At 41.5% G+C, this 27,237-nt stretch overlaps 1 protein-coding gene across 1 annotated transcript in view; it reads right to left on the bottom strand.

Annotated features, from left to right (window-relative positions):
* The window catches only part of COL22A1 (collagen type XXII alpha 1 chain), a gene marked incomplete at its 5' end in the record, with an annotated part of 191,465 nt that overhangs the window by 99,502 nt on the left and 64,726 nt on the right, over positions 1 to 27,237 (bottom strand). Inside the window, 5 exons of the mRNA XM_027899352.1 lie at positions 1,264 to 1,317; positions 2,636 to 2,689; positions 21,609 to 21,644; positions 22,398 to 22,451; positions 27,143 to 27,187. Of these exons, the coding sequence (XP_027755153.1) occupies positions 1,264 to 1,317; positions 2,636 to 2,689; positions 21,609 to 21,644; positions 22,398 to 22,451; positions 27,143 to 27,187 (243 nt within the window). The remainder of the gene's footprint in view (positions 1 to 1,263; positions 1,318 to 2,635; positions 2,690 to 21,608; positions 21,645 to 22,397; positions 22,452 to 27,142; positions 27,188 to 27,237) is intronic.

The following is a 27,237-nucleotide window of genomic DNA, read 5'->3' as shown; positions in this document are numbered from 1 at the left end:
TGGTTTGCAAAAGCTTTGCAAAGCAAGTGTGGGGGAACTTCACAAAGAGCATAATTTTGTCTGCTGGTTTGTAATTCCTCCACATGAAACATTCAGGACAGACAGAAAGTGTCTGTTTGTTTACATGATAGGAGAGATGCAGCTGAAAGGCATTTGTGATTAATTCAGTTCATTTCATCCAGTCCCAGATCCCACTGAAAGACAAAATATTGAGTGCCTCCACTCAGCTCAGCTTTGCAGCTGTCATTTATCCCCTGCTGAAGCCAACATGGTTCCAGGAGTGAACCATGGGATGGCTGCCAAGTATTCCTGATAATCCACAAACACATCATTAGTTCTGATACCCTCCTGATGGGACTTTGGGAAGGGATGAACATTTCACTCTATGCAAAGACAGGGACATTTTGGAGAAAGGGCCTCTCCGTAGCTGAGGAACCCAGAGGACCTATGTATGATTTGCTCCATCAAGTTGTCTCAGACAGAGCTGAGTGACAATCAAGACTGCATCCAGAAAAGTGTTCAGGTACTCAATTCCTATTTGAGGACACAGGCATCAGTTTAGGGAGCTTTAGGTGACTAGATATGGCTCTTCCAGGAAAACGTGATACTCTGTTAGGCAATCAAACTGTTGTCCTTGCAGTACCTTTTACAGGGTGAGCTGAACTTGCTGTGTGTGATGATACCCCTAAAAACACATTTGTTACAGCGCACTGTCTATTTTTTGTGTTTTAACATCAGGACTGAAACCATCTGAGAGGCATCTACCCTCTCAGTAACCAGGGAACTAGGTAAGGAGAGCTGAGATTTTGAAAAGAGGTTGAAAAATTGCTCATGAGAAGGGTTTCAAAATTCAGGCCCATTTCTGATGCCCAAAAGTCTCACCAGATCTCCATTCAAAATCACCTTGCTTGAAGCAAACCCAGTGACATGAGAATTGGCACAAGTTCTGTATCACTTAGCCACTGTTCACTGGTGCAAAACTGAATCTCCCAAAACGGGCAGAAACATCCAGCCTAGAATCTGTACATGAGGCAAAACAAGTTCCTTTCACCTTCTCCAGTTATGCTGTTTATTAAACCAAAGGCAATTCTGTTTTACATACTTTGCTTAGTTGCTAATACCTTATCAGACCCCTGATGAAAATGACCATTTTGAGTTTCTTCATTCACCAGTGACAATATAAAAAAATCAAACAAGAAGTAATTCTAAAAGGTCAGTGAAAAAAACTTGCCTGCCCATGTAAAGAAGAAATGGAAAGCTTACCTTTGGGCCTGCTGGCCCAGGCAGTCCAAATGCTCCTGGCCTTCCTGGTTCACCCTGAAAGTAACAGCAATATCAGTGGTAAATACTAATATTTTATATATAAAGGCTAGGATGGCTCAAAACAGTCATTACGTGGATTTAGAAACAGAAGCTCTATCCAATATCTACAGTCCTGAGTACCATTATCCAGAGATCTGAAACTTTATGGTGTACTTTCTTCACAAAAATAGAAGCAGAAAGAGACAAATTCAAAAACTGAAGCATCTCTTCATCTGCTCCGTAAATACAACCAAGTAGTAAGAAATGAGTTCCCTAAGTTGTGAACAGCTTGCACTGACTACAGTCAACAAACATGAATACCTTGGAGACAACATAATCCATTTGTTCTTGAATAGTGACCTTGCAGTGTATAATCAGATCCCATAAGCAATTCTGCAAGTATATTGTATGTCACTGTCCAGTCCCAGACCACGCCAGGCGTGACGTGGTGAAATTCTATCAGTTCTGGAAGCAGTAATGGAAAATTACCAGTTTTTCCAAAGTAGGGCAAATGTGGCACTAAAAAGAAATGGGATATACAGGAAAAAAAAGAGGTTTTCCGTTGTGTGTACTTTTGTGTATGCCTGACCTTCCAAAAAGTCCTTCCCCAAGTTCCTTTTGTTGCCACCAAGTGACTGCCACAAAGGGATGGTGAAGGAGATGATGAAGGTCCACCATTAGGATGAAGATAGTTCTAAGGGATGGTGATCAAGTAGGGGAAAGGATACAAAGCCCAAAAAAAACCCCTTGTCTAAGGTACTGGGAAATGTGTTTGTGGTTTTATGTTTCAACTATAGTCTTCTTACAGACAATATTCAGTTCGCTGCGTCCTTCCTTGAGCTAACCCTGCACCTCTTCTCCCCCTCTTAGTTTTTAGTAATGCACAAGAGGAGTGCAGGTCCTTGCTTCTGTGACCAAGACACTAATTTCTCTAAGTCTTGTCTGCAGTGGGAGCACAGGAGGGTCTCCTGCACCCCTGCCATCTCCACTGGCTGAGGACTCCTTGCCAGCCATAAGCCAAATGGCCAGGCTCTGCAGCCACAGCTATTAACCAGCAGGTCCCAAACCACAGGCAGCCAAGACAGCTCCCTTTCCCTTAATGAAGGGCAACAGAGCTGCCCGTGGAGCCTCCCAGGATGGTTAATCCTGCCTTGGCTGCAAATGTGAGGGAGAGTGCTGGGGCTATTGACCTCCTGCCACTTGCTTTTGCTGCTCCTAAAACTGTCACACAAATCCCCCACACACATTCCACTCAAAATGTCTTGATTTCCACTGCCCGCCTTGCACTGACAGGCAAGATTACATGAGAGGGACAAAAAAAAAAAAGGCTTACTGCTTCTCCTTTTGCTCCATCCCTCCCAGGGGGGCCAGGTGAGCCCAGGGAGCCCTGTAACAGCAACAGAGTTATCATCAGCACAGCGTTAACACCCATTGCAAGTGCAGCGACACCAGCAGTGCATCAAGGCAAGAGCAAGGAATAAGGAGAATCATTTCAACACAAACATTTTTTATTTACAGTTTCTGGAGGAGCTGCTGCTGACAGTAACACACTAGGGACGATTGATGAGCTGCTAAGGAGGAACTAGGCACTCTTGGCCACTTAAGTCATTTAAGAATAAATTAATACAAAAGCTCTGGAGCTAATTAGACATATAACCATTGAGTCGTCTTAACATTATCATATCATCTTCCCTAAGCCTCTCTCTTTATCATTCCATTGTCTCAAAAAAATTATTTTTTTTTTTACTCCTTGCTTGTATGGCATCCATCCCAAAGTTCAGAAGCCTCTGGGCACATCTATAATATACACAACTAGTAAGCCTAAAAGCAAACAGAAAAGAAGCCTTGAAAAACTCAAGCAGTCCTCAGGAATAACCCTGCATACTGAGAAGTGAGTCTCAGAACTGTGAACTTGCAAAGGAGCAGAAAACAAACAAACAAACAAACAAAAAACCAAAAAGCCAGAAAGCCAGAAACCACTTAAGTTTAAGATGTTACCCATTTAACATTTTTCTGTACACTAGCAGCTCCACAGCAAATGGGGACTGCAGTAAATGTGGAGAAAAATCAAGTTTGCTGCCTGCAGTTGGCCGTTTAAAAGATAATGGAAAGACAATAGATAAACAATAGGCAAGTCAACACACACAGTGAGAAACTGGCTCAATGTTTGCACTTCAAGGTATCCCACCAGTGTCTTTTTGAGTGTGTCATAAAAAAAAGGCTCAAATGAGAAACGGTCATGGGAACTAAAAAGGTGCCACTGTGGGCTGTGATTGTACAGAGATGGTTGTTGTTGTTGTGTGTTACATGGATGGACATCTTGACTTGCAATCCAGAACATTTGCTATTTTATTTTTAGTGGAAAAGGTTTAAATTCCTAAAATTCCTACTGCAAATTATGATTAAGGCATTTCTGACAAATATGTCGAAAGTAAATACTAGTCACAAGAGCAAGCTCAGTACAGGATTTTTTATTTTTTTTTTAAGATGATGACACAGTAGGCAGCTAAAGGCCACCACAGTCCAAAAGTTATTTATGTTCAGTGCAAGAAAAGACGTAATAAGCTTTGGCCTTCCATGTCTCACACTGAAGAAACACATGGTGTTTCTGTATGTAGAGGTATTAGGACTGAGTTCCTATTCTGCTTCACTCTTATATTTTTGATTTTTACAAAGTTTAGTCGAAGTTGATGCCCTTGAGTTCTCCACACATTTGTCAAATGTGTCTGGGCATCACCAACAGGTTTAAAGACTTAAGCTTCACTTTGATGAAAAATAGCACCTTGTTAACTCAAAACAAAACAAGGCACAATACAGACACAAAACAAAAGACTTAGGGGAGGGTCAGTTTTCATTAGACTTCCACAATAGCTTTATAAACTCTTGAAACTCTTTTCAGAGTATAATTGGTAAAGACTTGGACTTACTTTTTCTCCTTTGTCCCCTTTCAACCCTGGAAAGCCCGGGAGCCCTTCGTCACCCTACAACATCAAAGGAAAGAAAAGCTCCTATGAAATGCCATATCACTGTGTGGTATATTTGTGTGTTTTAGACAGCACAGTTGTCACCTCTTGAGAAATGAGCTCGGCTTCTCATCCTTGCTGTAACAATGTTTTGCTCAGTCACCTGTAACTTGCCCATATTTGAACAGGTTCACTTTTGTTTTTCCGTTCCAGTGCATTCCTCCCACTGATCCCTCCCACCCCTCCTTTTTGTTATTACCATCCAGAACCAGTAGTTTTCCAAGAACAAGATTAGAGACCAATCCTGGTTAAATAGAAGTAACATTTCCCTGAGAAATTTTCCTGTTGCCACATTTCGAAGCACAAAAACTTGAGGTCTGGCATGACCAATTTACTAACAAGCCAAATTTCCAATGACATGGATTTTTTTTAAAAATTTTTTATTTATTTAATTTTCTTTTAGTTTTGTTTTAGTATCCACTTATGGAGTGGATATTTTTGGAAAAATTAAAGCGTATTATTTTTTCCCCCCTCCACTTATCTGCTCCCGTCGGACAAAAGAATAAGAGCTTTTTCCCCATTTGCCTTTGTAAAAACTCAATAGTACAGAGAAATACTTTTGAAAGAGTACTAAAGTGGCTAACAAGTTGATGCATAAATTTCTAATTTTCCTGTATAAAAACCAAAACAAAACCCAAACAGAAAGACTACATACATATGAAGATAAACTCAAGCCAAATTCTACCACATGCAGTATTATTTGTGACTTTTTTTTTCTGTATGACTAGCCCAGCAGACTTAGAGGGACGTATTCTTAGGGTAACGTTCCAGTCCACAACAGACAGTGACAAAATCCATCCTTATTTATTAATTTAAAAGTGTGTTTGGAACTTAAAGCCTAATAAAAGATATTATCTGAAAAGTATCTGTACTGTATATGCAAATGAAAGTAATTAGATAAGTTTATAATCACGTTTCTTCCTAAATGAACCTTCATGAAGCACTCTGTCTGATTTGCAGTGCAGTAGTGATAAAAATCAGATCTTCTATATTTGAATAGCTCCCTAATGAGTCAGAAAACCTGTCAAATAGCAAATGTGATTTTTAAGGAAATAATTTGCTCTAACAGGTCAATATAACTTGGAGGAACTGCTGTTCCATGGCAGGGTATGTGGCACAGGTAGGAGAATGATTTGTGTCTTTTTTATGCAAAGCAAAGGAATGCAGTTAATTAGCTTCTTCTTTTGCCTTTTATTTATTCCTCCATGAAGTAGCAACTTCTTGGCACAGCTGAACGAATTCATCCCAGCATCAGTCAATAGGTTTGAGGCACAGTGATCAGCCAAATATTCATGCTGGGCAGGTGAGTATCCACCAGCTTTTGCAGTTCCTCCCCAAGGAGAAATTGCACAGAAGCAACCTGGACTCTAGAGACAGGTTTAATGTCCCCTGGGAAACCATCACTGAAAGGGCTACAGAGTGGGAAAGGCTCCTACTTCTGCCCCTTCCACCGATTCCCCATTGAATCATCAAGGTTGTAAAAGAACCCTTAGACCATGAGCCCAATCATTAACTCAGCATTGACAAGTCCACCACTAAACCATGGCCCTAAGCACCACATCTTCATGGTGTTTTGAACACTTTCAGGGACAGTGATTCCATAACTTCCCTAGGCAATCTGCTCCAACCCTTGACTATCCTTTCAGAGAAGAAATTTATCCTAATATCTAGTCTAAACCTTTCCTGGTACAGCTTGAGGCCATTTCCTCTCATCCTATCACTTGTTACCTGAGACAAGAGACTGACCTGTCTACAGGGAGTTGTAGAGAGTGATAAGCCCTCCCTCAGCCTCCTTTTTTCCAGCTAAATAACCCCAGGTCCCTGGCTAGCTGCTTTGTATCCCTCTGTCAGCAGGAAAACCTGTCAGGATAAGGGCAGGTAGATTCTGCAGATGCTTGAACTGTAATAAAAGCACAAGAAGAGATCATGTAGCCTATGCCAAAAAGCTCATGTTCACAAAGTAAACTACAGAAGTGAGCAGTGATAGAGAGCAGGAAGCAGAGAGGCATCAGTGCTACTGTGCTTCTTGGTTCCAAAGGAGCTGTGACAGGCAGGGACGGGAAAGCAACCAGCACTTCACACTCTGAACTCCCAGCCAGCTGCCAAAGCCCAGCTGAGGATGCAGCTAAATGAAACAGAGTCATGTTGTCACAGCAATTCACTTCATTAAGAAACTCTTATATTTTCTTTTTCTTTTTTTTTTTAAGTGACCAACTTCATGAACTGCACAGCAGAACAGCCACCTTTTCTTTTCGCTTGTCCACCGCATTTTTTAAATCAGGTAAAATCCCAGTCATTCTTCTTGGCATGCTGCTAAGGCCTAGGGAAGTGCTGGTGTATCCAAAAGGGATTTCCCCCCACCTTTAACCCTTCCAATTAGGTCAGTTGATTCAGAAAAAGAGCTCACCTCTCTCCCCAGCACGTGGGGACCGGGGGGTTCTGCCAGGACATCTATCCTGGAAATTACTTCCCAGGGAAAGTTGTAGTTTGAGAATGACAGAATTGGCCATGGAAGAAATCATAGGGGCCTGAATTATTGTTCAAGAGGAGTTCTTGCTGGGGAAGTTACAGCTTCAGCAATCAGTTTCAAGACGAAGGAAGCAGATTTTCCCAAGAACTTTCCCTTTCCCAGCTCATGAGATTTCTGTCCCTTCCTGACCACTCACTTGTGCTGAGTTTCACCCTCTGGTCTGTGCAGCCAGTGGCCTTTAATCAAACATTTCCACAAAAGTTATCAGGGTAATCAACATGTTCATTAGTTCGCAGCTGACAAAATATTTGTCAAAATTTGTTGGTTTGGCAACTGCCATCAGATCCAAAGCAACCAGAGGACTTTTCTTGCACTGTGGCTGTGAAGTGCAGTCACCCAGATGGAAGCAGAGCAGGCAGCACTGAAGTCATGTACTTACATGGACTGTGATTATATACAGGTTATGTAGCACACAGGTAGCTACATATTTCTGCAAATGCCCATTTTTGTTTTTCATTGGTTATTCTCTGTTTATTTGCTTGAATTACAGCAACACCTCATTTGTTCCCTGCTTGGGTCACTCTGTTGGACATGGTATGAATAAATATTAAAGAACAAGCAGTATGCTTCAAAGCTCCATTTAAAATTGCAAGCAATGTGCAAATATAAGAAATAAATAGCAGAGGGCACAGGGCAGTGAAATAGCTGCCAAGCAGACACAGTCGGCAAGTGCTCTGGGATGAAGGATCCAGGCACCACACTGGGAAAACAGGTAGGCTCTGGCAGCTGGCATTGAGCCCTGGGTAACAAAAGTCCATCACATTCCTTGCACCAAGGACAAAATATTCCTGCATTCCCACAGACTGGCTGCACTCCCAGCTTCAACACAGTGGGAATCTGGTGGTGACATGTAAACCACACTTGGCTGTTTATGCCATGCAATCCTACTGTCACCCATCTATTTTATGATAATCTGAAATTCCAAGCCTGTCCTTTTCTGGAGAAACATCAGGACCGGAATAGGAAGGTAACAAAGACCAAGGAAATAAAAAGAAACAACAAAAGCAGAAGAGGCTACTGACAAATAGGGAAACAGACTATAGCTTCTAAAACATCTTCCTCACAGTTTAGCCTACGTTTTCTGGAGTAGTTTTACACTTTAGATGGGGTGACCTTTTCCTTTCTCAGTCAATATTTTAGTGGAGAAAACTTGAATGTGTAGGTAGTGGCACCTGTGAGATATTTTGCCTTAACAAATATGACAGCTTTGTTTAGGAAGTTCTTAAAAATGGAATACTGCAAGCTCTGAGAATGGAGTACTAGACAAGCCACTCTGAAAACTCCATCTTTCATTCTCCAAAGAACAGATAACAATTCTGCAAGAAATTTTAAAAGGTTTTCAGAGCCATACTAAAACAAGTTTAAGTAGAATTCAGTAAAAAGGACAGAATTTTGAATTTCCTTGTAATTATATTTAAATAGAAGCATTCAGAGCCACACAATGGATAAAAAGCAAGTGGTAAACACTACTCCTGTTCTTCCTGATGTCTCTCAGAGAGGGCTCACATGAGCACATTGTAGCTGTTACTTGGGAAGACAAACACCATCACTCCAAATGTTCCTCCCCTTCCTCATTCTTCCCCCCACATTATATACTAAACATGATGCCATATGGTCTGGAATATCCCTTTGGCCAGTCTGGATCACCTGTCCCAGCTGTGCCTCCTCCCAGCATCCTGTGCACCCTCAAATTCCTTGCCGTTGTGGCAGCATGAAAAGCAGAAAAGGCCTTGGCTTTACTTATCAAAATCAAAAATACCTCTATATTATGAGCCGTGTGTTCAACACAAATCCAAAACAAATCCCCATACCAGCCACTGTGAAGATAATTAACTCCACCCCAGCCCAAGCCTGCACAACGTCCCTGGTAGATCTTGATATGTCTGAGTGAAGATAATCAGGAAACTACACAGAAAATAACCTTAATTATAAGAAAATAAATTTCCCCAGAGTGGGGAATAACTAATACGGGGATTCTGCTGTATCCAGCCTCATGGCAGAATTTTTCTGAAGAGATCTTAAATGGAGAAGGAAGGAATCCCCAGGTATATGGAAAGATGCAGAGAGAGAACAATTCAGTATTACCTGGTCCTAGAGAGACATCAGGAGCACAAAAATGGCAAATTCTTCAGTGATGCTTTGGAGCAATCTACTAAAGTTTAACTGCTTTTCTCTCCCTCACTTGCAGCTCCTCAAGCAGATGCCAAGTTTACAAATATTTCTCCCAACTTGAGAACAGCTGTGGCCTATAATCACATATTTTATTTGGAATTCTGTGTTGTGGCCTATGTTAATAGAAATGAGAGTAAACTAAACAAGAAAATAATGGGGAAAAATCAGTCAAAACCATGTGGTTAGATCGTGATTTGTCAGATTCAAGTAAATCACTGGACTTTTGCTCCATCGTACAGAGCAGACAACAGGAAGATACATCATTCTAAGATCAACTCCATACATTTTATTTATTTTATCTTTCAAACAGGTCTACATCTCACACAAAAGTGCCGCTTTTCTAATCCTAGTATGAAATTAAAATTCCTAACCCTGTCACAAAATGTCAATGAAGGTGTCATTGGAAGACCTGCAAAAAAATCTGCCAGGCAGAACCCCATGAATCACACAGTCAGCACGTTGACAGCTGCACAAACTGGGGGATCTACATCCAAGGTAGGAGACAAAATAGCAAGAGCTGAAGAGAAACAGAGCAATTGGGCGTGATGAAATGGAAACAGAGGCAAAATTGAACTGGACAGTGGTGTCACTTCACGCCCCTCTCTCCATTGTTAATTAACTTCACAGCATTCTTGTGAAATGAGAAGGAAGGTATAGCAACTGTAATATTGCTGTCACCACATGAGGGTGATGAGTCAGAGGTACAACTGAGCAGAAGACATTCAGAAGGTCCCAGAGTCTGAGACACAGATAGAAACCCACTCCAGATTCCCTGTTCAGTGCCTTAACTATAGGTTTTTTTCTTTATCCTGGCTCTTTGCCCTGCCTTTAACTTGGCAGCTTGATGTTTATGAAGAATAAAAGAGAAGACAATGGCTAAACTGTCCTACTGCTGATCCGTGGTTATTCACTAAACTGCTATCAGTGTCTGATGAGTAAAGTGAAGTGGGAGAACAGAAGAGGTGTCACAAGTTGAGTGTGGTCTTCAGTTTCAAGTGCCTCAGAAGACTTTCAAGAGACCTTATGGTCTAGAAGGATATAATATCCTTTTCTAGGTTTCTACACTCAGGAGCTACCAACTTGAGGAATGTGAAGTGAAAGATTTCACAACTTTGCCTGCAGCAGCCAGACAAAATAAATATTGAAAAATACTATAATTAATTATTGAAAAATATCATAAATTTTGGGTTTAAGGTTTCACTAAAAGCCAAGGATGATCTGCAGATCAACTGAGAGGCAGATCTGCAGTGGACATATATCACCCAGCTCCCTTTCCAAAAGCTGCCGACCAGACAGGCAGCACAAATGATTGCCACTCTCCAGCGAACAGATGCAGGATTCTATTAGCTTAATGATGCTAAAACCCTATTAATATCTCAGCAAATTTGACACCAGAGCTGGCATAATCTTCTGCTTCCACTAGAAATAAGACATTCATCTCAACTTGGACTTTACTTCTGTTCATACTAAGAAATGAAGAAAATCTTCATTTCCACAATGTCGTGTGGACATGATACACAGAGCTCAGTAGAAGTCACAGATTTGGTGGGTCTATCAGGAAACTCGGCCCAGTATGAATACAGCTAGTTAAATGATAGTTATTGGTATTTTTTGTACTGTGAACATATGAAAGATTTTGTTTAATCTATTGCATAAAAGTCAGTTGTCCCCAAAAGGTACTTCCCCGGGAGAAATTCAGGAGACCATGTTTTCAAATGCTCTCTGAACCTCTGAGCCTTCTCCTTCTGCATCATATGGTCAATGTTCTCTTGGGGAGAGAAGGTGGGTCACATATCAGGGATACCAACAGATATCTTTCTCTGAAGAAACCTGATACTCCAATTTTGCATAAAAATAGGTAGAGCAACATCTGAGTTGTAGCTAATTTGACAAGTGGTCACCTATAAACTTGGTTCTGCAGGAGAAAAGATGCATCAGAAGTAACTGATGTGGCAAACATCAGTTTACTCCCTATGCAAGGCTGCTGGAGAGTTCAAAACAATCTGGAAACATCCTAAAGAGTTCAAAGCTGTCATTGGGGCCCAAGACCCTTTCCATTAGCTTCATATTGGCTGCCTCCCTGCCACAACAGTCCTTTAGTCCCTGCATGAGTAATTGCTGAGAGACTGGGATGGTCAAACACCTTTGAAAACTCCTGAACTGCTGGTTCATCTATAACGCAAACCGACCCAAGAGGAGAACGTGGCTGAAGAAAACATCTCCCTCTGCAACAGAGAGCGTAGGACGGTACCAGGGTGAACTGTTGTGTTTGAAATACTTTTGTTCAACAGCTAGAGTTGTTCAATCAATCAATGAAATGTTCACATTAAGAAAAAAATCAGAGTTTGCAGACTTATTTAAGATTGAACATAGTGAATAGGAGGTATAAGATAACTGGAAACAGCCCTATTGCAGAGGAATAATCTGAGAAATAAACAGGGCTACAATGAGCTGGATTTGCAGAAACAAGACTAGAAGCTCCAGAAACTACATTTTTTGGGGGTTTTTTTGTGTGGTTGGAGCAAGATGTTCTTGATTAGAGATTCATCTGTTAGAAACTTTGAAAAGCGCGTAACATAACTCTGCTCTGAAAACTTCCTTGTCCTGGAGCAAAAGCTGATGCTCCTTGCCAGCATCTGACACTGCTCAGGACCAGACAAACAGCTTGCCAAGTGCCAGAGGAGAAGTGTTCATTGAATCAAAAAAATAACCCAGCCATGTATCATGGATGGCACTGATGAATTTAAGTCCTTATATCTATAAATTGCACATGGAAAATGGTTCTGGTCTTGTGGATGATTTGATACATTCTGGATGATATTTTTTCTTGCAAGAATAATGTATAAATTCCATTTGCTCTGCTTCTGGGAAGTTTTTTATGCTTCAGATCTCCACATGCCCCTCAAAAATGTCAGTAGCTCTGAGAAGAGCACATTAGGGCAGGGGAGTACTGTGTCAGAGCACTCCAAACTCCAGTGTCGATCTGCTCTTAACCATCTGCTGCTACTGATATTCCACATTCACCCCTCAGCTTTTCTTCTGGCACCTTATTGAAACACATACAAAGCTTTTGCTCAAGATTAACCACATCATCTAGTTTGTGATTCCTCCCCTCTTTGCAGAGCCCCTTCCTTTAGATCTCTCCCTGCTGGGTCACTTTTCAAAATCACTGATCATTCTTCTCTCTGCTGTTTTCAACAAGCAATCCGCACCTCTCCTTAAATGTCATGCCCAAACTGAAGAGAACACCCTGCCTTAAGACCTACTTATAACTTGCAGTGACACAGTGCTGTTCACTGCCAAACACACCTGAGGCTGCTCAGTCAAGTCTTTGCCAAAGTTATAAATCTCTTTGATCCAACCAGGCATATGGGTTGGAACTATATGATCATTAAGGCCCCTTCCAACCTGAATCGTTCTATGATGCTTTCATATTTGTTCATAAAGTGATGTTGCTCCCTAGATCTTTTTCATCTCGGAGGTCATGACAAAGGTCATGATCCTTCTTCTCATTTTACTTGGACTCTGAAGTACAATAAGGAGAAAAGTTATGGCCAATAAATCCTTTGGAGCCAGTGACAGAGGGACAGAAATAAAAACTGTCTCTAGAGACTCAAACGTCCTCACACCAGCAAATGTATCAGGTATTCTTGAAATAACAACCACTAAGGGTACATACATCATTTCATCAGAGAAACAAACATTTGCCATGAAAAAAAACCAAACAACCAAACCACAACCCATTTTCCTCATCTGGCACTCAGTACTATGTGTACATTCATTACTCAGCAGGGTCTGAGACCCAGGTCACTATCTTTCTGTCAATGACAGAGATAAAAGGCCTTTTGGACTTTGGGAGAAACATAATCTTTAGGTAATGCTAAACGAAAAGGATGAGAGACCCAAAAGGAGAAATCAAACACGTCCAGAGTTGTACTTGGGCAAGTTAAGAACAGCAAAAAATGCAATGCTGCAATGTGCCATCAGCCCTTACCTGCACCTTCAGAGAGCCCACAAACAAAGCACCTGCACCTTCTCAGCCATCACCAAGCAAAGAGCAGCCATGAAAACACCTTCAATCAGTGAAAGGGGAAAATCTGTCTGCTTAATTAATAAGTTAACAAGTAGGGAGAGGGGCAGGGAATGCTCAAGATGCCTTTGGTAGACCAGTGGTAGCAACTTACTTCGTGCAGTGCTTCAGCTCTCTGTGATTCATTAGGCTACGAGCTCCACTTCAGAGGGTGCACTCCAGACTGCTGGGGAAGCTGTTTTATTTCCCACCTAACAGGCAGATAATCCATACTTATCCCCTTCAATATCGCTCTCAGGAGCATCCCGCATTCCAACAAGATTTATCAGTGACAGAATCAAGACAAACTGTTTTCCCTCCCCCAAATCTGTTATCAGAAGAAACAAAAAGTCGGCAAATCTCTCTCTCTCATGCTTCCTTTCCCCACTGTCAGTGGATCTTGGCAGAGAAACCCTCTAAAGAAACAAGTGCTAGAGACTACAGAATTCTGGCTGCCAGTAGATGTCATTGCATACCAGCAATGTACCTGCCAGCCAGGGGCCAATGTTAAAAAGAAATACATGTTTTCTAAGTTTATGTAAGGAAAAAACCCCCTCAAGTTACTAGTATTCTTACACTGCTGAGAATTAAGCTGTCATGATGCACAATTAGTATGTGAGCTGACTTTGAGCTGTTTATTGCAATCTGCAGCTGTTATTTTGGGTCACAGAAAACCACAGAATTTGTCTAAAACCCTCTAATTATTGTTAAGAAAAAGAACTCCATCAAACCATAGTTATTTAGCTGTGCAGAATGTGCTTTAACTACACTTGAGGGGACACAAAAATACACAGCATGCAGACCAAAACTGCCTGTATACACAGGAGGATTCAGAACATACTCAGAGTAGTAAGGCAGATAGTAACATTACTACACTTCACCTTTTAATAAAAAGGTTACAAAAAGAAATCACAGATATGAATGACTCCAGTGAACTGCATGACAGCCCTGTGAAGTACATGAGGTGTTATTATACAGATGCTTAAGTGCTGGACTGAGAGGTTAAGTGCTCAGTGACCTTACCCAGATGAAGTCAGTAGCTAAGAATGGTTCCTGAAAGAGACGATTCCCAGTACAATTAAAAAAAAAAAAAAAAAAAAAAAACCTGAAAAAAATCCCTGCAGATATTGCACTTTCACTTTTCCTTGTCAGACCAGCTCTAGCTATGCTCACATAATTTTTTATTCTGCAATAAAATAAAAAGAACTGAGCATTAAGAACGTAACCCTGAGGAGGCAATGTTTCCATAGCCACTGTCTCCAAGGAACATCAGTTATGGGGTACTTGGGTTTTTTTTTTTTGTCTTCAAATTTCAACTCAATAAGATCTCTAAACTTGGAGATGTTTTCCCATTTTGTTACAGTCAAGATGCGTTCACTGAAGGGACCCTGCCCACTAACACAAATGCTGATGTGCCAAGGCTCCTGCTGTCTGCTTCTGCCTTGGACTCTCGTCATCACCCTTCAGCTCACCAGTCCTGGTTAAACTGGGTGGTATTTGAGCCTGGGCTCTGGGAACTCGGTGAAAATATCTGAACACCACAGCAGCCCAAACAAGGTGTGTAACCTCCTGGAGCGCCTTCCCTGCACTGAGCTGATGGTTTCAGCAGTGAAAAGGACACTCACATCACCTCTTGGAGTGATAATTAGTTTTATTCAGAAGTTGCTTGGTTTGTGCAAGCTCAGGCTTCACATAATTTAAGTGCTCAGAGAACACATCCTACTGTGAGAAGTTCAGCTGTTTGTTCCCCTTCCTTTGTACTGAAGCTGTTTTTAAGCTCTCAGCTTTGGCCCTTGCTTGAACTACACTGCAGCAGTCTGGCAATGCTAATCCTGACACTGGCTTGCAAAACCATTTTTCTGGCTTAGGCTTAGGCTTGATACATCAGCTGTGGATCAGGCTGGTGATCTGGACTCTCAACTGAACTTGGCTGCCATGGTTGACCTGTCCTGCTCCTGTGCTGGGATGTAATGGAATAAGCCCTAGCTGGCAAGGTCCCAGCTTTGCCAGGGATGGTGTTGCTCCCAGCTCCATCTCCTTTAGGACCCTGGTCCTTGGGTCTAAAATATCACTGCCAGCCTGAGCTTTACCTGCAATCAGATCACACTCACAGCCCTTCTGGTCCCAAAATTCATCCCTTAAAAATATCCACCCAAAAGCTCTCTACCATCAGACCAGAATGCAGCATCAGACTCCAGCTTTGCCCGCAGCACTTGTTTTCAGGCAGAACTGCACTCATTTTCTTGTGTCCCAAGTTGCTGGATGCTGGCCAGCCCCAGTCCAAAGGCACGGTGTTCATGCTGATTTGGAAGGCCTGCTGGCAGCACAGCAATGGGGTGAAAAAGCAACGTGGCTTTCAAGTCAGGCCTTCCTTATATTCAGCTGCCTTGGGGCAAAGACTGAGAGCACGGGGATCTGTGTGGACAGACTGTATCTAACAGGGTACATTTCCACAGCTTTTCCAGAAGCCCTAAAAATGGCAATAATTCCAATTTGGAAGAGAAGAGAAGAGAAAGGGAAGCAAAGCCTTTGTTTTAGGGATATAGCAGAAAAGATATACAAGCCTGGGGGAAAGAGGTTTTTCGGGTTGATTTTAGAGGAACAAAGACTAGCTGCTTTGCCCGAGGTCAGCAAATTCATTAGAGCCAAGTTTAAAGTCTGGATGTCCTACAGCCTAGCCCAGAGCCTTAACTATCTGCCCTCTTTTCTTTTCTATGCTTGGTCTTGCAGTCACTGCATCTCTAATAAGCCAAGCCACTTCAGAGGTTTTATTCTCCTTAGAAATCCTATAATAATTCTTCTGCATTTTTATCAGAGAGAGTCATTACCATGAAAAAAAATTGCTAGAATATAGACTTAATCTACTGAAGTTGTTTCTCGTATTCATTGCTGCCTGCATGGTTATTAGCATGAAGATAAAGCACAAAGGGAAAGCTTGGATACTTTTGGTAACACATTAGCAAGGGAAGTCCCAGTGCAAACCATAATAAAACCTTCATCCACCACCTCTGCAGAAGGTGAGTACTCCTGGGTAAAGTTTTTTCGTCTGACAGGTTGGTTTCCTGTGGAGAAATCCCAGTAGTCATCACTTGGTCCAATTGTTTCATGACACCTTTCTTGTGTTTCCTACTCCTCTTCAACAGCTATGGATAGTGCTGACCAAGCCCTGAGTAGACTATGGAAACTTCTGTCCCTTTTGGACAATGAGGGTGCTAGGAATATTCAAGAGGCATATTAAAGTCTAAGAATAGCTACCAGCATCAAAGACAAAAGATCTGTCCAGCTCCTGTCTCATCTGCCTCAGTGGCCTTATGGGAGACTTCTCAAACCTACTGTCCTGATGTCACCAATCACAGTTTTCAGACACTCACTGACATCCTGAAGCAGAGATAATGTCTTTGTCCTGGCTAGAGGTTTAGAGGTGTTTCTCTTTAATTAACTCATATGCACTGTTTTAAACACATGAAATTTTAACCTCCAGAGCTGACTGTAAAGAGCCATTTCAATACTGCTGGATGAAAAACAACTTCATTTCATTCATATTAAACTTGCCATCAGCTAGTTTGACTTGCTGCCTCTTAGGTTTTACAGCAGAAGAAACAGTGAAAAATAATTTCCCGCTGATATCTCCATACCACTCAAAGTTTGACAGATTTTCATCATATCCTCTCCAAAGTCATCACTTTTCCAAGTACCTTCCTGCCTGCAGCGCCTTCTCCCTGCCGTTGGCCTTCAGGATGCTGGAAGGGTGGCTCAGCACCACTGCATGACACTTTGTACTTTGCAAGACAAGTTTTTTAAAGCCTCCAAGTTAAACTCTGTGTGGAGGCGTTAGAAGGGCAGGCTGGCTGGGGATGTGGATGGCTGTGCCCCAGGAATGCAGACCCCATGCTCTACAGAACCTCCCTTGTCAGACACGATCTTCCTGGCTTTGATCGAGTCACTGAAACCCTGTCTTGCTTGAATCATCCTCAGAAATGCTCTACAGCTGCTCCTTCTACCCCCACTCCTCTCCTGTCCCTACCCCCCTTGGATCACTAGAGGTTTGAAGATTTGGGGGATCAGGACACCTGGTTTAGCAAATATCCCTTTGAATAACCTCTGGAATAAAGCTAAAACATTGTTTTTCACGGTGATAATATTACATAATTGGATATTAATGTATAATAATCATGTATAATAATCAGCTCAATAACAGAAATGTTTGCAAAACAAGTGAATGAACACAGAATGAAGCGACAGTGATTTAGAGCAAAAATATAACAGAATATGCCTAATGCCAAAGGGATTAAACATTACAAGGGCCCAAAGATGACAGTTGACAGTGGAAATTTAAGACACAATACAAAAGGTGATGGCTGAATCCCACCTATCCAGAAAAAACACTTGAGAGTAGTTTATAAGCGCACCTGTAGATGCATCATGGTATTTTCTTTTTTTATATATATCCATGCATAATAACTTGGGTGCTCATGCATGTTTCTGTACATAAAAAGCATCCTCCATGAGTCTGAGTTATTTAGGCATGGCAGAACATGCCAAGCTGCTGCTTGAACCATTACAGTGAATTTCCTGGTTTCAGAAGTCACACAAGTCCTCACGTCAACATGAATTAGGTTTTTAGCCACAGCTGCTATTTCATTTTGTTTTACCAGTAATGATGTGTTCAACATGTTATATATTCTAATGCAAGCATTATTTTGGCTTTAACTTAGTGATACAACCAAGGTAATATCCTGAAAAAAGCAAGGCCTGTGCCTCTGCTCTCCTCCTGGAAAAGCACAGGATTTTCCCTCTAACAAATGCCTCAGACTTCATAGAAATGCCCTACACACAGTACTTGGCTACAACATGGTCTGACAGGTGTTTGGCACTGGCACAGCTGGAGAGCAAAACTATAATAAGGGGATGATTTTAGTCTTGTCATCTCAGTCTTTTCCAAGGTGAGACAACTTTGTTCCACCAACATTTAGGATGTGAGCCTTGTCCTTTTAAAGGAGTCCACAACACATACACAGCAATGATCACACAGACAGCAATTGTTAGAAGTCCAGCATCACTGATCCAGCTTCCCAGCACTGGCTCATACCCTTTCAAAATCAAGGAAACACAAAGGCTGTAACAGCCAGAGGGAAAAACAAGAATTCATGCTCATGTAGCCACTGCAGAGCATCAGGCAAACAGAAAGGAGACACATGAATCCTCTCCTGTCTAGGAAAGGTTTCATTTCATAGGTTCTTCTGCTGTTTTCCAGGAGCATAGATGACAGCTGTCATTGCAGGCACTTGCATCCCTGCTCTCTGTGGTTCTGGCCTCTTCCCTCCCACAGTCACTTCTGACACCAAAATAGAGATATAGCTCGATGTCCCTGCGTGCAACAACGATCCCTCAAATTCACACCAATGCACTGGTGCAGCAGCAAGGGCTTGGAAGTCTGGAGATGTCCCAGCCAACTGAAAACTGGCAAAGGTTATCCCAGTTTTCAAGAATGATAAAAAGGAAGCTCCTGGTAATTACAGACCTGTCAGAGTTACTTCAGTGCCTGATAAAATTATGGACAAGTGTATTCTGGGAGTTACTGAAGAACACTTGGGAGGCAATGCAGTCATTGGTCACAGCCAGCGTGGGTCCACAGGGGCAAGTCCTCCTTAACCCACCTAATTTCCTTTTCATGCCAAGGTCAAGCTCTTGATGAAGAGGAGACAGTAGATGTAGTTGGTTTGGCATTTTAATAAAGCTTTTGACACTGTCTCTCACAGTATCCTCCTGGACAAGATGTCCAGCATGTAGCTGGATAAATAAATCATGTGATGGTGAGTAATTCCCTAATAAATTGGGATCACAGTGTTACAGGAAATATGGTTCCATCAGGCTGGTGACCAGTCACCAGTGGAGTTCCCCAGGTCTCAATTCTAGGGCCAGAGCTCTTCAATGTTTTTTAAATGATATGGATATAGGAATCAAACATACATCAATAAAGTTTACTGATGATATTAAACAAGGAGACACACCTCCCTCAAGGACAGAGAGGCCCTGCAGAGGATCAAACTAGAAAGCTGAGCAATCTCCAACTGTGCAAAATTCAGCAAGAGCAAGTGCTACATTCACCACTGGGATGGAATAATTCCGATTACATGTACAAACTGGGGGATGAATGGCTGGAGAGCCACTTCATGGAGAGAGATCCATGGTTTTGGATTGATGGCAAGTTGTACAGGAGTCAACAGTGCGTCCTGGCAGCCAAAAGGGCCAACTATGTTCCTGCCTGGTGCACCATCCAGGGAGGTGATTGCCCTGCTCTACTCCGTGCTGTGTGGCTTCACCTTGAGTACTGTGTGCAGTTTTGGGAACCACAGTATGAGAAGGATATAAAGCTCTTGAAGTGTGTCCAAAGGAGGGTGATGGAGATGGTGAAAGGCCTCAAGGGCAAGGCTTAGGAGGAGTGACTGAGGTCACTTGGTTGGTTCAGCCAGGAGAAGAGAAGGCTGAGAGGAAATCTCAACACACTCCGCACCTTCCTCAAGGAAGAGGTGCTGATCTCCTGCCTTTGGGGACCAGTGACGGGATACAAGGGAATGCGATGAAGCCACATCAGTAGAAGTTCACGTGGGACATTAGGAAAAGGTTCTTCATGCAGAAGGTGGTTGGGCAGGTTGTGCAGGAAAGTGGTCACAGCCTGTCAGAGCTCAAGAAGCATCTGAATTGTACTCTTAGTCATATGGATTAGTATTAGGTACTCCTGCAAGGAGCAGGGAGCTGAACTAGATCTGTATTGGTTCCTTCCAACTTGAGGTATTCCATGATTTTGTGATTCTATATCCCCAGGCTCCCTTTTTAATCAAACCAGCAAATACAGCTGGTACATCTTTGCTCTCCACCACTAACAGGAGTGACACTCAGCCACTGGGCACACTGGGTGCAAACACACCGGGTACCAAGTAACTTCCTCCACAGATGAGAACAAGCTGCCTGAGCTGGCAGGAGTTCCAAATAAACACAACAAGCTCGCCATAAAGTCAGGATTCTCCAAGCCTACACATTTGTTTGGGCAGTCAATGTTGTTTGGCTGCTCCAGCCAAAGAAGTTCTGCACATACTGTGAGATTCCTCTATTTTCCCTCTCCAATCCAGACCCACAGACCTATTTTCCTATGCATGGCAATAATACAGATGGACTTAAATTTTCCAACACTTTTCTGCAGAGTTCAAAACATAAGAAAACAAGAACTTGCTTCAGCTACAGCCCAACTCATATAGTAAACATCATGTTTCCCATCAGACTGACTCTCACCACCTGCCAAACACGAGCTGGTTTCCAAAGGCTGAGTCCTGAGTCTCAGAGGCTAAATAGTGGCTGTCAGTGGGAGGACTGCAGGAAGATGAATGCAGAAATGTGTTCTTTATAGCCCCCATGTCTCTATCCTGGCTCAATAATATTTCCTGCCACGAGCAAACCTCATTTCGATTGTAATTTCACATGATGCATCACCACTGTATACAATCAATACATCATAATCATAGGAAGAACGAATGAGAAGATGCAATGGCCATAAACACCATGCAGCATTCTTCCTTTTAGATCACAAGCCTATAGTATTTTCAATTCCCTGAGCAATTGAGTAGCCACAGATTCGATGGAAAACAGCTCAACAGATTCTTAATCCCACTTTCAATACAAACCATGACTTAGTCCTTAATAAATCCATCTGTCTCCTAGACCCTCCTGTCAACCTTTCTCCAAGGCTCCCCACAACTTGAAATTTCATTTTGGTGCTAAGGAAAACATCCTCAGTCAGGTGTGATATGGAGCTACAGACAGAAAGAGCTAATTCTCCTCTGAAGTCTAGGCATGTAGTCTCATTTTTCGTGGGAAGTTTGCAGCCAGAATTGCCTGGAAACAACCATCTTTTTTTTTTTTTTAAGAAATTAATCCAGTCATGCTTCTTGTTTCTCGTTGTTGATCACCACTGAAAGAGTTTTCCAAGACAGAGAGCCCAGCAATTTTCAGTGGTTATTCTGTATCCTCAGTTTTAAGCTCCAAGCCTTATCACTCTGTCCTGCCTAATATTTACCCTTCAGTTTATTAATGAAAAAATCCAATTGAAAGAAAGGCTATGAAAGACTCCTCAAGACCCAAATTTAATCCTGCTGAAAATTCAATAAACTCAAAATTATACTTTCCCTTTGTTTTTTCATCCTTCCAGCCAATTTATTTAGTGAATTATCATCCATGAACTCACTGCTGCTTACATAAAGAAAATATTATGATTTCAATTTGATAACATTTTCCACGGCCAATGCACAAAGGAAACTCAAAGAACACAAAGGAGGAAAAGCAGTGAACACTCCAGAGCTTGTCTGCAGAAGGAGGTATAACACAGCATAAAAGTTGCCCACAAAGATCCAACTGTATCACATCTTTTGCATCTTATGCACTGCAAAACAACCTCTGAGCTACGGAAGGCAACAGCAAGAAACTCATTTGATTAGACCAATGAAAGATTAGATCTTACCTTTTCTCCTTTTTCTCCTATGCCATAAGCTTTGCCCTAGAAATGAAAGAGGAAGAGAAAAGGTATATTTGAAAATAACACTATAAATATATATGTCATGTTTTCCTTGTTATGCATCCAAAATCTCTCTCTCTATACCTATGTACACACAATCCCATGACAGATACTACAGGGAAAGTAATTTTCTTTGGGCATAATTCCTTGATAATAATTCAACGACAAATTAAACTGGAAAACCTATCCCCGATTCTCCTACTGTAACCAGGAATACATCTTATTTTTTATTCATGGAAGAGTCTGGTATTACATTTCCAAAAATCAAAGATGCCAACAATCCTTGTTAGCATAAAATTTACAGAGGGTTAAAGATTTTCTTGCCTAAAAACTCAGTATGGCATTTGCATTAATTGCTGCTGGGGAAAGCTGTATCTTGGCCACCTGAATGTAAAAGAGCTGAGCGAGATTTGCATCTTCTTTGTGTTCAGTTGCTTCACTGTCCCCATCAGACATGCAGCTGTGCTATAATCAAGTACATCCAAGTTACACATTTAATTAGAAGGCCAATACTAAGCCAGTTATCAGGTGCATTCAGGTATGAAACCATCCATTTCCCCCCATCCAAGAGATGACTGCCAGAAAGATCAGCTTCCCCCTGGGATTCAGGTGCAGCAGGGGAAGCATATTTGACCAGAGCACATGACGTTGTGAGCAAGTTCCCAACATAGAGGAGAAAACAACTACTTGTATTTTCATCTCCTTAAGTAAAACCATTGGATACTTCTTACTTACTGACTCTCCTTTTTCTCCTCGGAGTCCAGGAAACCCCGGGCTGCCTCTTTCTCCCTTGAAAAAGAAAGTGTGTTACTGTCACAGAGTCAATTCATTCATTTCTCAGACATAGAAGGAAAGGGATGCAGCAAGGGTTTGGCTGAGATTATGGAAACTTTTGGTCCCCCCAGTCTCTGTAGCCAAGATTTCAGCTCCTGCTCAAAGGACTGGGTGTGTCTCAGTGCATTTATGGTGACTTGAATGCACAAGTTTTCAGATGGATTTTTCTTTCCTATTTTTCATATGAAAATACTGGTAGAAATGCTCAGAATGCACTGGCAAAGCAGAGATCTTTATCTTCAAAAGTCCTTATTTTCTATTAAGCCAGAAAGAACTTGGAAAGGCGGTTTGCATAGGACTTAGAGGGTACACACCTAGAATATGGAAAAGATAAACCTGAAAATATTGTTGATATCTTGATTGGGTTTTTTTTTCTTTTTAAATTCAAACCCCTTGTTTTCAGTCATGCTAAACTGTCGGTATCAGATAACTCCTCTCTTCCCTCCCACAAGTGTGCAGCACACACAGAGTTGCTCTCCCTGCTTTTTCCAATGGAAGAGAGGGAAGGGAAAGTAGAAAAGAGACATTTGAAAATATATAAATTCTGATGGGTGGAAAAATTATAACAGGGGGAGGAAATATATGGGGAAGAAAAGGGGAAAACTGTCGATCAAGAAAAAGCAAAACTTTTCCTCCATTTGTCTCCTCAGAAGGAGTGAAAGGGATAAAGAATCAAAGATAAATGATTTCATAAATGTTCATCAGATACAAAACTAAAAGTAGTGTCAAAACCAGCAAGTGCAGAGAAATACCTACAAATCATTTTCACATACTGCACTACAGTCTCAAAACTAGACATGAGACACTGGAAGCATTTGTCAGGATCATGCTTTCTTTTCCTCAGGTGAAGAAAATATGGGAAAGTTTCTTAAAAGCTTTTGAAAACACAGGAAAGTTTCTTCCTTTAACCTTTCTGTTCTGTTTTTTTGCCAAAAGAAAGAAAACTCACAGAGCAGGTAGCATGTATGCAAAAGCAAGGGCACTGTCAATTAAGAAGGCTCTGGTAAAAATCATAAAAGTTTTTATGCAACCATCTCTTTTAAGTCACTGAAAGTACATAACCTTTCTAATCTGGAGGAAAAATACATCCTGTCATAGGATATCTAATAATAAACTGGACTTCACAAACTTTTCAGTGGCAGGTAAGCACTGTAATTTCTATGTGGACAAAAAACATGTATCACCATGTATCACAGAGAAGGTATTTGTTTTCTAAACTTGGATTAATAGCAGCTCTGAAAGACAGAAGAAGCCTGTTGACCACCAGCCCAGTGCTCCAACAAGCCATCCTGACTGCCTGCAAACAACACAGCATGCAAGAGGGAGCGTGGAAGGAAAATAAATTAGTCTGGCCTGTCATCAGCCTCTAAAATTTATCAATAGGACCCAGCTTCAGGCATGCTGGCCAATGTTAACTCTTCCCCAATACCATCCTTTACCTTATCTCCTTCCATAACATGTCATCTGTGCCTTCCCTCAGTTTGTCAGCACGGGTGATTGAGACAGAGGTGCTCATCTCCCAGGGACTTTTCCCACTTCTTTTAATAACTGTGAGCTCTCCCATTTTCCCCTGCCTTTGAAGACTCAGAGAGTACTGGAAACTCATTATCTTCCCACACTGGTTATAAACTTTGAATATTTCCTCCGGACAGATGATATTGTAAGAAAAGCCTGTCCAAATCTCCTCCTCTAAAAGAAGGAATGTGCTATGGGAGCTCAGGATAGCAGAGCCTGAACACAAGTCTCTCCACCTTTAACTCAGATAGATGGCAGCCACATTCATCTTACTTAAAAGACCCTCAAAATGACCTTTTTTTTAAAGCAAACAAACATTTTTTTTTTTTTTTCAGAGTAAAAACCCCACCAGTTACTGCTGGTCTAGGGAAAACAAAACCAAACCAAACCCCAAAACTCTCATAGCTTAGAAAAGGAGCCTCACAATGCTCTTGACTTTGTAAGCCTCTCCAAAGATCACTGCATTGGGGTAAAGGGTTTTTTTAGCACTGATCCCTCTCCCTACTGGTCTTTCCTGGAACTAATTTCTCAGGTGACTACCACGAGCTGTGGGCCTTTTTCCTGAGAGAGATGAACCAGCTGCTTTGCTGGGTTACTTCTATGGCCATATCTAGCCTCTCATAGGACATTTCCTAATATCAGTCTCTAAAATATTTTTGGATGATGCTCACTTACAACCCACCTAAATATCCCTTGGGCCCCAGTTATGTAGAGGCAGATTTCAGCATTTCAACTCATCCCAAATAAGAGATGATCAGTAGTGATGATGTCTATAGAGAAAATTAGGAATTTTGACTCAGAGGTCTGATGTTGTTCTATCTCCATCTTTTCCTCATAATCTCTTTTCTTATTTATTTATTTACTCCAATCTCTCTGTTTAATCAATTATCTGGTCTTTTCTTAAACTATGCTCACTGCCTATTTAATCAAACATAAGAGTATAGTAGAGATCTTATTATTTTAATTCTTTTAGTGTTTCTTAAAGCTCCTGTTCTTGGATTAAAATAAAAATGGAAATCTTTCATATTTATTACCTTAAAAAAGCTTTACATCCCTTTCATTACCCAAAAACAAAGCTTTAAACCATACCCCTTCACCATAGAAATGAGGAGCCAAGTTGATGATCCTAAAACATATTATGGACATGAATAATTCTATAATTCAGAAGCCACTCATATTTTTGTGGGCTCTTAGTCTTTCTTTGATAAATACCAGGTTGATAATGTTGGGAAGTTGCAAACAGTATTGAATTTCCTCTCCACAACCAGCATTTTAGCCTGGGCAGCTCAGTAATGCTGCAGAGAGAGAGGAGGAGAGCAAAAGTTGTTCTTGAACACAGAGGAAGGACTGTGACAAGCTGGTCCTTGGCAATAGTGATGTAAGAACTCCTGTCAAGGTAAGTATATGTCATTTAATCTCAGTGTCTTTGCAAGTCAGGCGCAAAATCTATTAGTTGCCTTATTTAGCAGGTAGAGAAGCTAAGTCATTTGTCTGAAGTCATCACATTTGTACCAAATTGTTGTCAATTTGGATTTAAATGGCATCATCCCCAGGTCCTTGGGATGGTGGCACAGTCCTGCCATGTCTGTGTACAAGTCTCAAATCCCTACAGGTAGGGAAAAAACACACACATCTGCAGAACTCTCCAGCAACATACCTACAGGAGTGGGTCAGCCCTTTTGGGGTCTGTAACAGAAAATCTGCTTATGCTGTGCTTTTATAAACAGCCTTCTGTATTCCACTAGTGCCTCCTGCACCCCAGCAATGTGCCCTTTTACACAGGGCAGACACCCTCACCACTGTATAGACCTTGTCAAAGAGGTGAAAGACAATGAGATGTTGCTGCAGGGCCCTTTTATTATTATCATTATTGTCCTTCTGCAACCTCCTCAGGACAGTCATGGCTCTGTCATTCTTCAAAACAGCCCATCATTATTTAAACTGTCACAGATTAAAATAGGAAGCTGCTATTTATATAGGTGGAAGCACAAGGAACTGTTTTCTGCACATTCAGCCAGGCACATCTGAGCACTAATGAGTCCAAGTTCTTTCATCGCAGCAAAAAACACACTGCAAGATGCATCTCCTTATCTCCAGAACTTCTCCCTGCAGACAGCAGAGCAAGCTTTGCCAAAACACAACACATATTTTTGAAGATGTCTGACTGTCCAAGGCCCAGAGATTTCCCCTTTTCCCTCTCACTGTGTTTCATAATGACTGAGTGACTCTGGTGAGGTGCAATTCAATTATTCACCCAACAGGTATAAATTCAGTGACTGAATTTGTAGAAGTGATTCAGATGCAAATAGTTTTGAATGCAACTTTTTCCCAAAAATCTTTTCAGTCACACAGATGGAAAGCTGGGAACCACCACCACCAGCTTTCACCTCTTCATCAGTGTTGTGTTCTGTTTTCTTCCAGTACCTGTACTCCCTTGGAGTCCATTGCCTCACAGCTCTATTTCTAATCAAGCATAGAAGGAAAATGTGTTTATGCTGAATACACACACTTATATCAAAGAAACTTGCAGAACATTCAGGATAATATAAAGGCTGCACTGTGAAACTTGAAGCAGACATCACAACCACTCTCTTACTCTGTTCTCGAGGAAGGAGAGTGTTGAGGGAAATGGCCTATATTTAACATCATGACTCAGACAATCTTCATAAGGATAACAGATTGTGACTAATCTTTTACTGTTAGTTTCAGGAAATTTTGTAGAGTGTGACTGGAAGGAAGTTGCCCAACCTATGGATATATAGTACTTCTGAGCAAGGCACAGTACAGGAGCAGCTCGTCATTTTCCAGGTGACTTACCATGGAAGCTGTGCATGACCTAGTGAATAACAGTAACTTGCAAAAATGCCAGTTTAGAAGCTACAGGAAAGCATTATGCAAGACATTTGCTCTAAGAATGACATAAAGCAGCAACAGAAACATCTAAATGCAAGCGTAGAACAAAGATACAAGATAGTCTCCTGCTCTGCCTCAGGCTCATCCAACACTGTCTGAACTTAGTCATATGTTAAATTGACTCTCAGTTCTCAAAATCTTTAACTCCTTAGCTTATTCTGAAACGGTTTAATTGTTGTTGATTTTTTGAAACAAATAGATTAGCACATATTACTGACCTTTTGACCTTTAGGACCTTCAGGGCCAGTTAGACCCCTCTCCCCCTAAGACAAAAAGAAACATGATTAATCAGACTGATATTCTCATTATATAA

This window comes from Empidonax traillii, unplaced genomic scaffold, assembly GCF_003031625.1.
Source record: "Empidonax traillii isolate 1590-97213 ecotype Southwest subspecies unplaced genomic scaffold, ASM303162v1 scaffold660:size391163, whole genome shotgun sequence".
Lineage (NCBI taxonomy): Eukaryota > Metazoa > Chordata > Aves > Passeriformes > Tyrannidae > Empidonax > Empidonax traillii.
The sequence above is the reverse complement of the archived record's forward strand: the minus strand, read 5'-3'. Positions and strand labels throughout refer to the sequence as shown.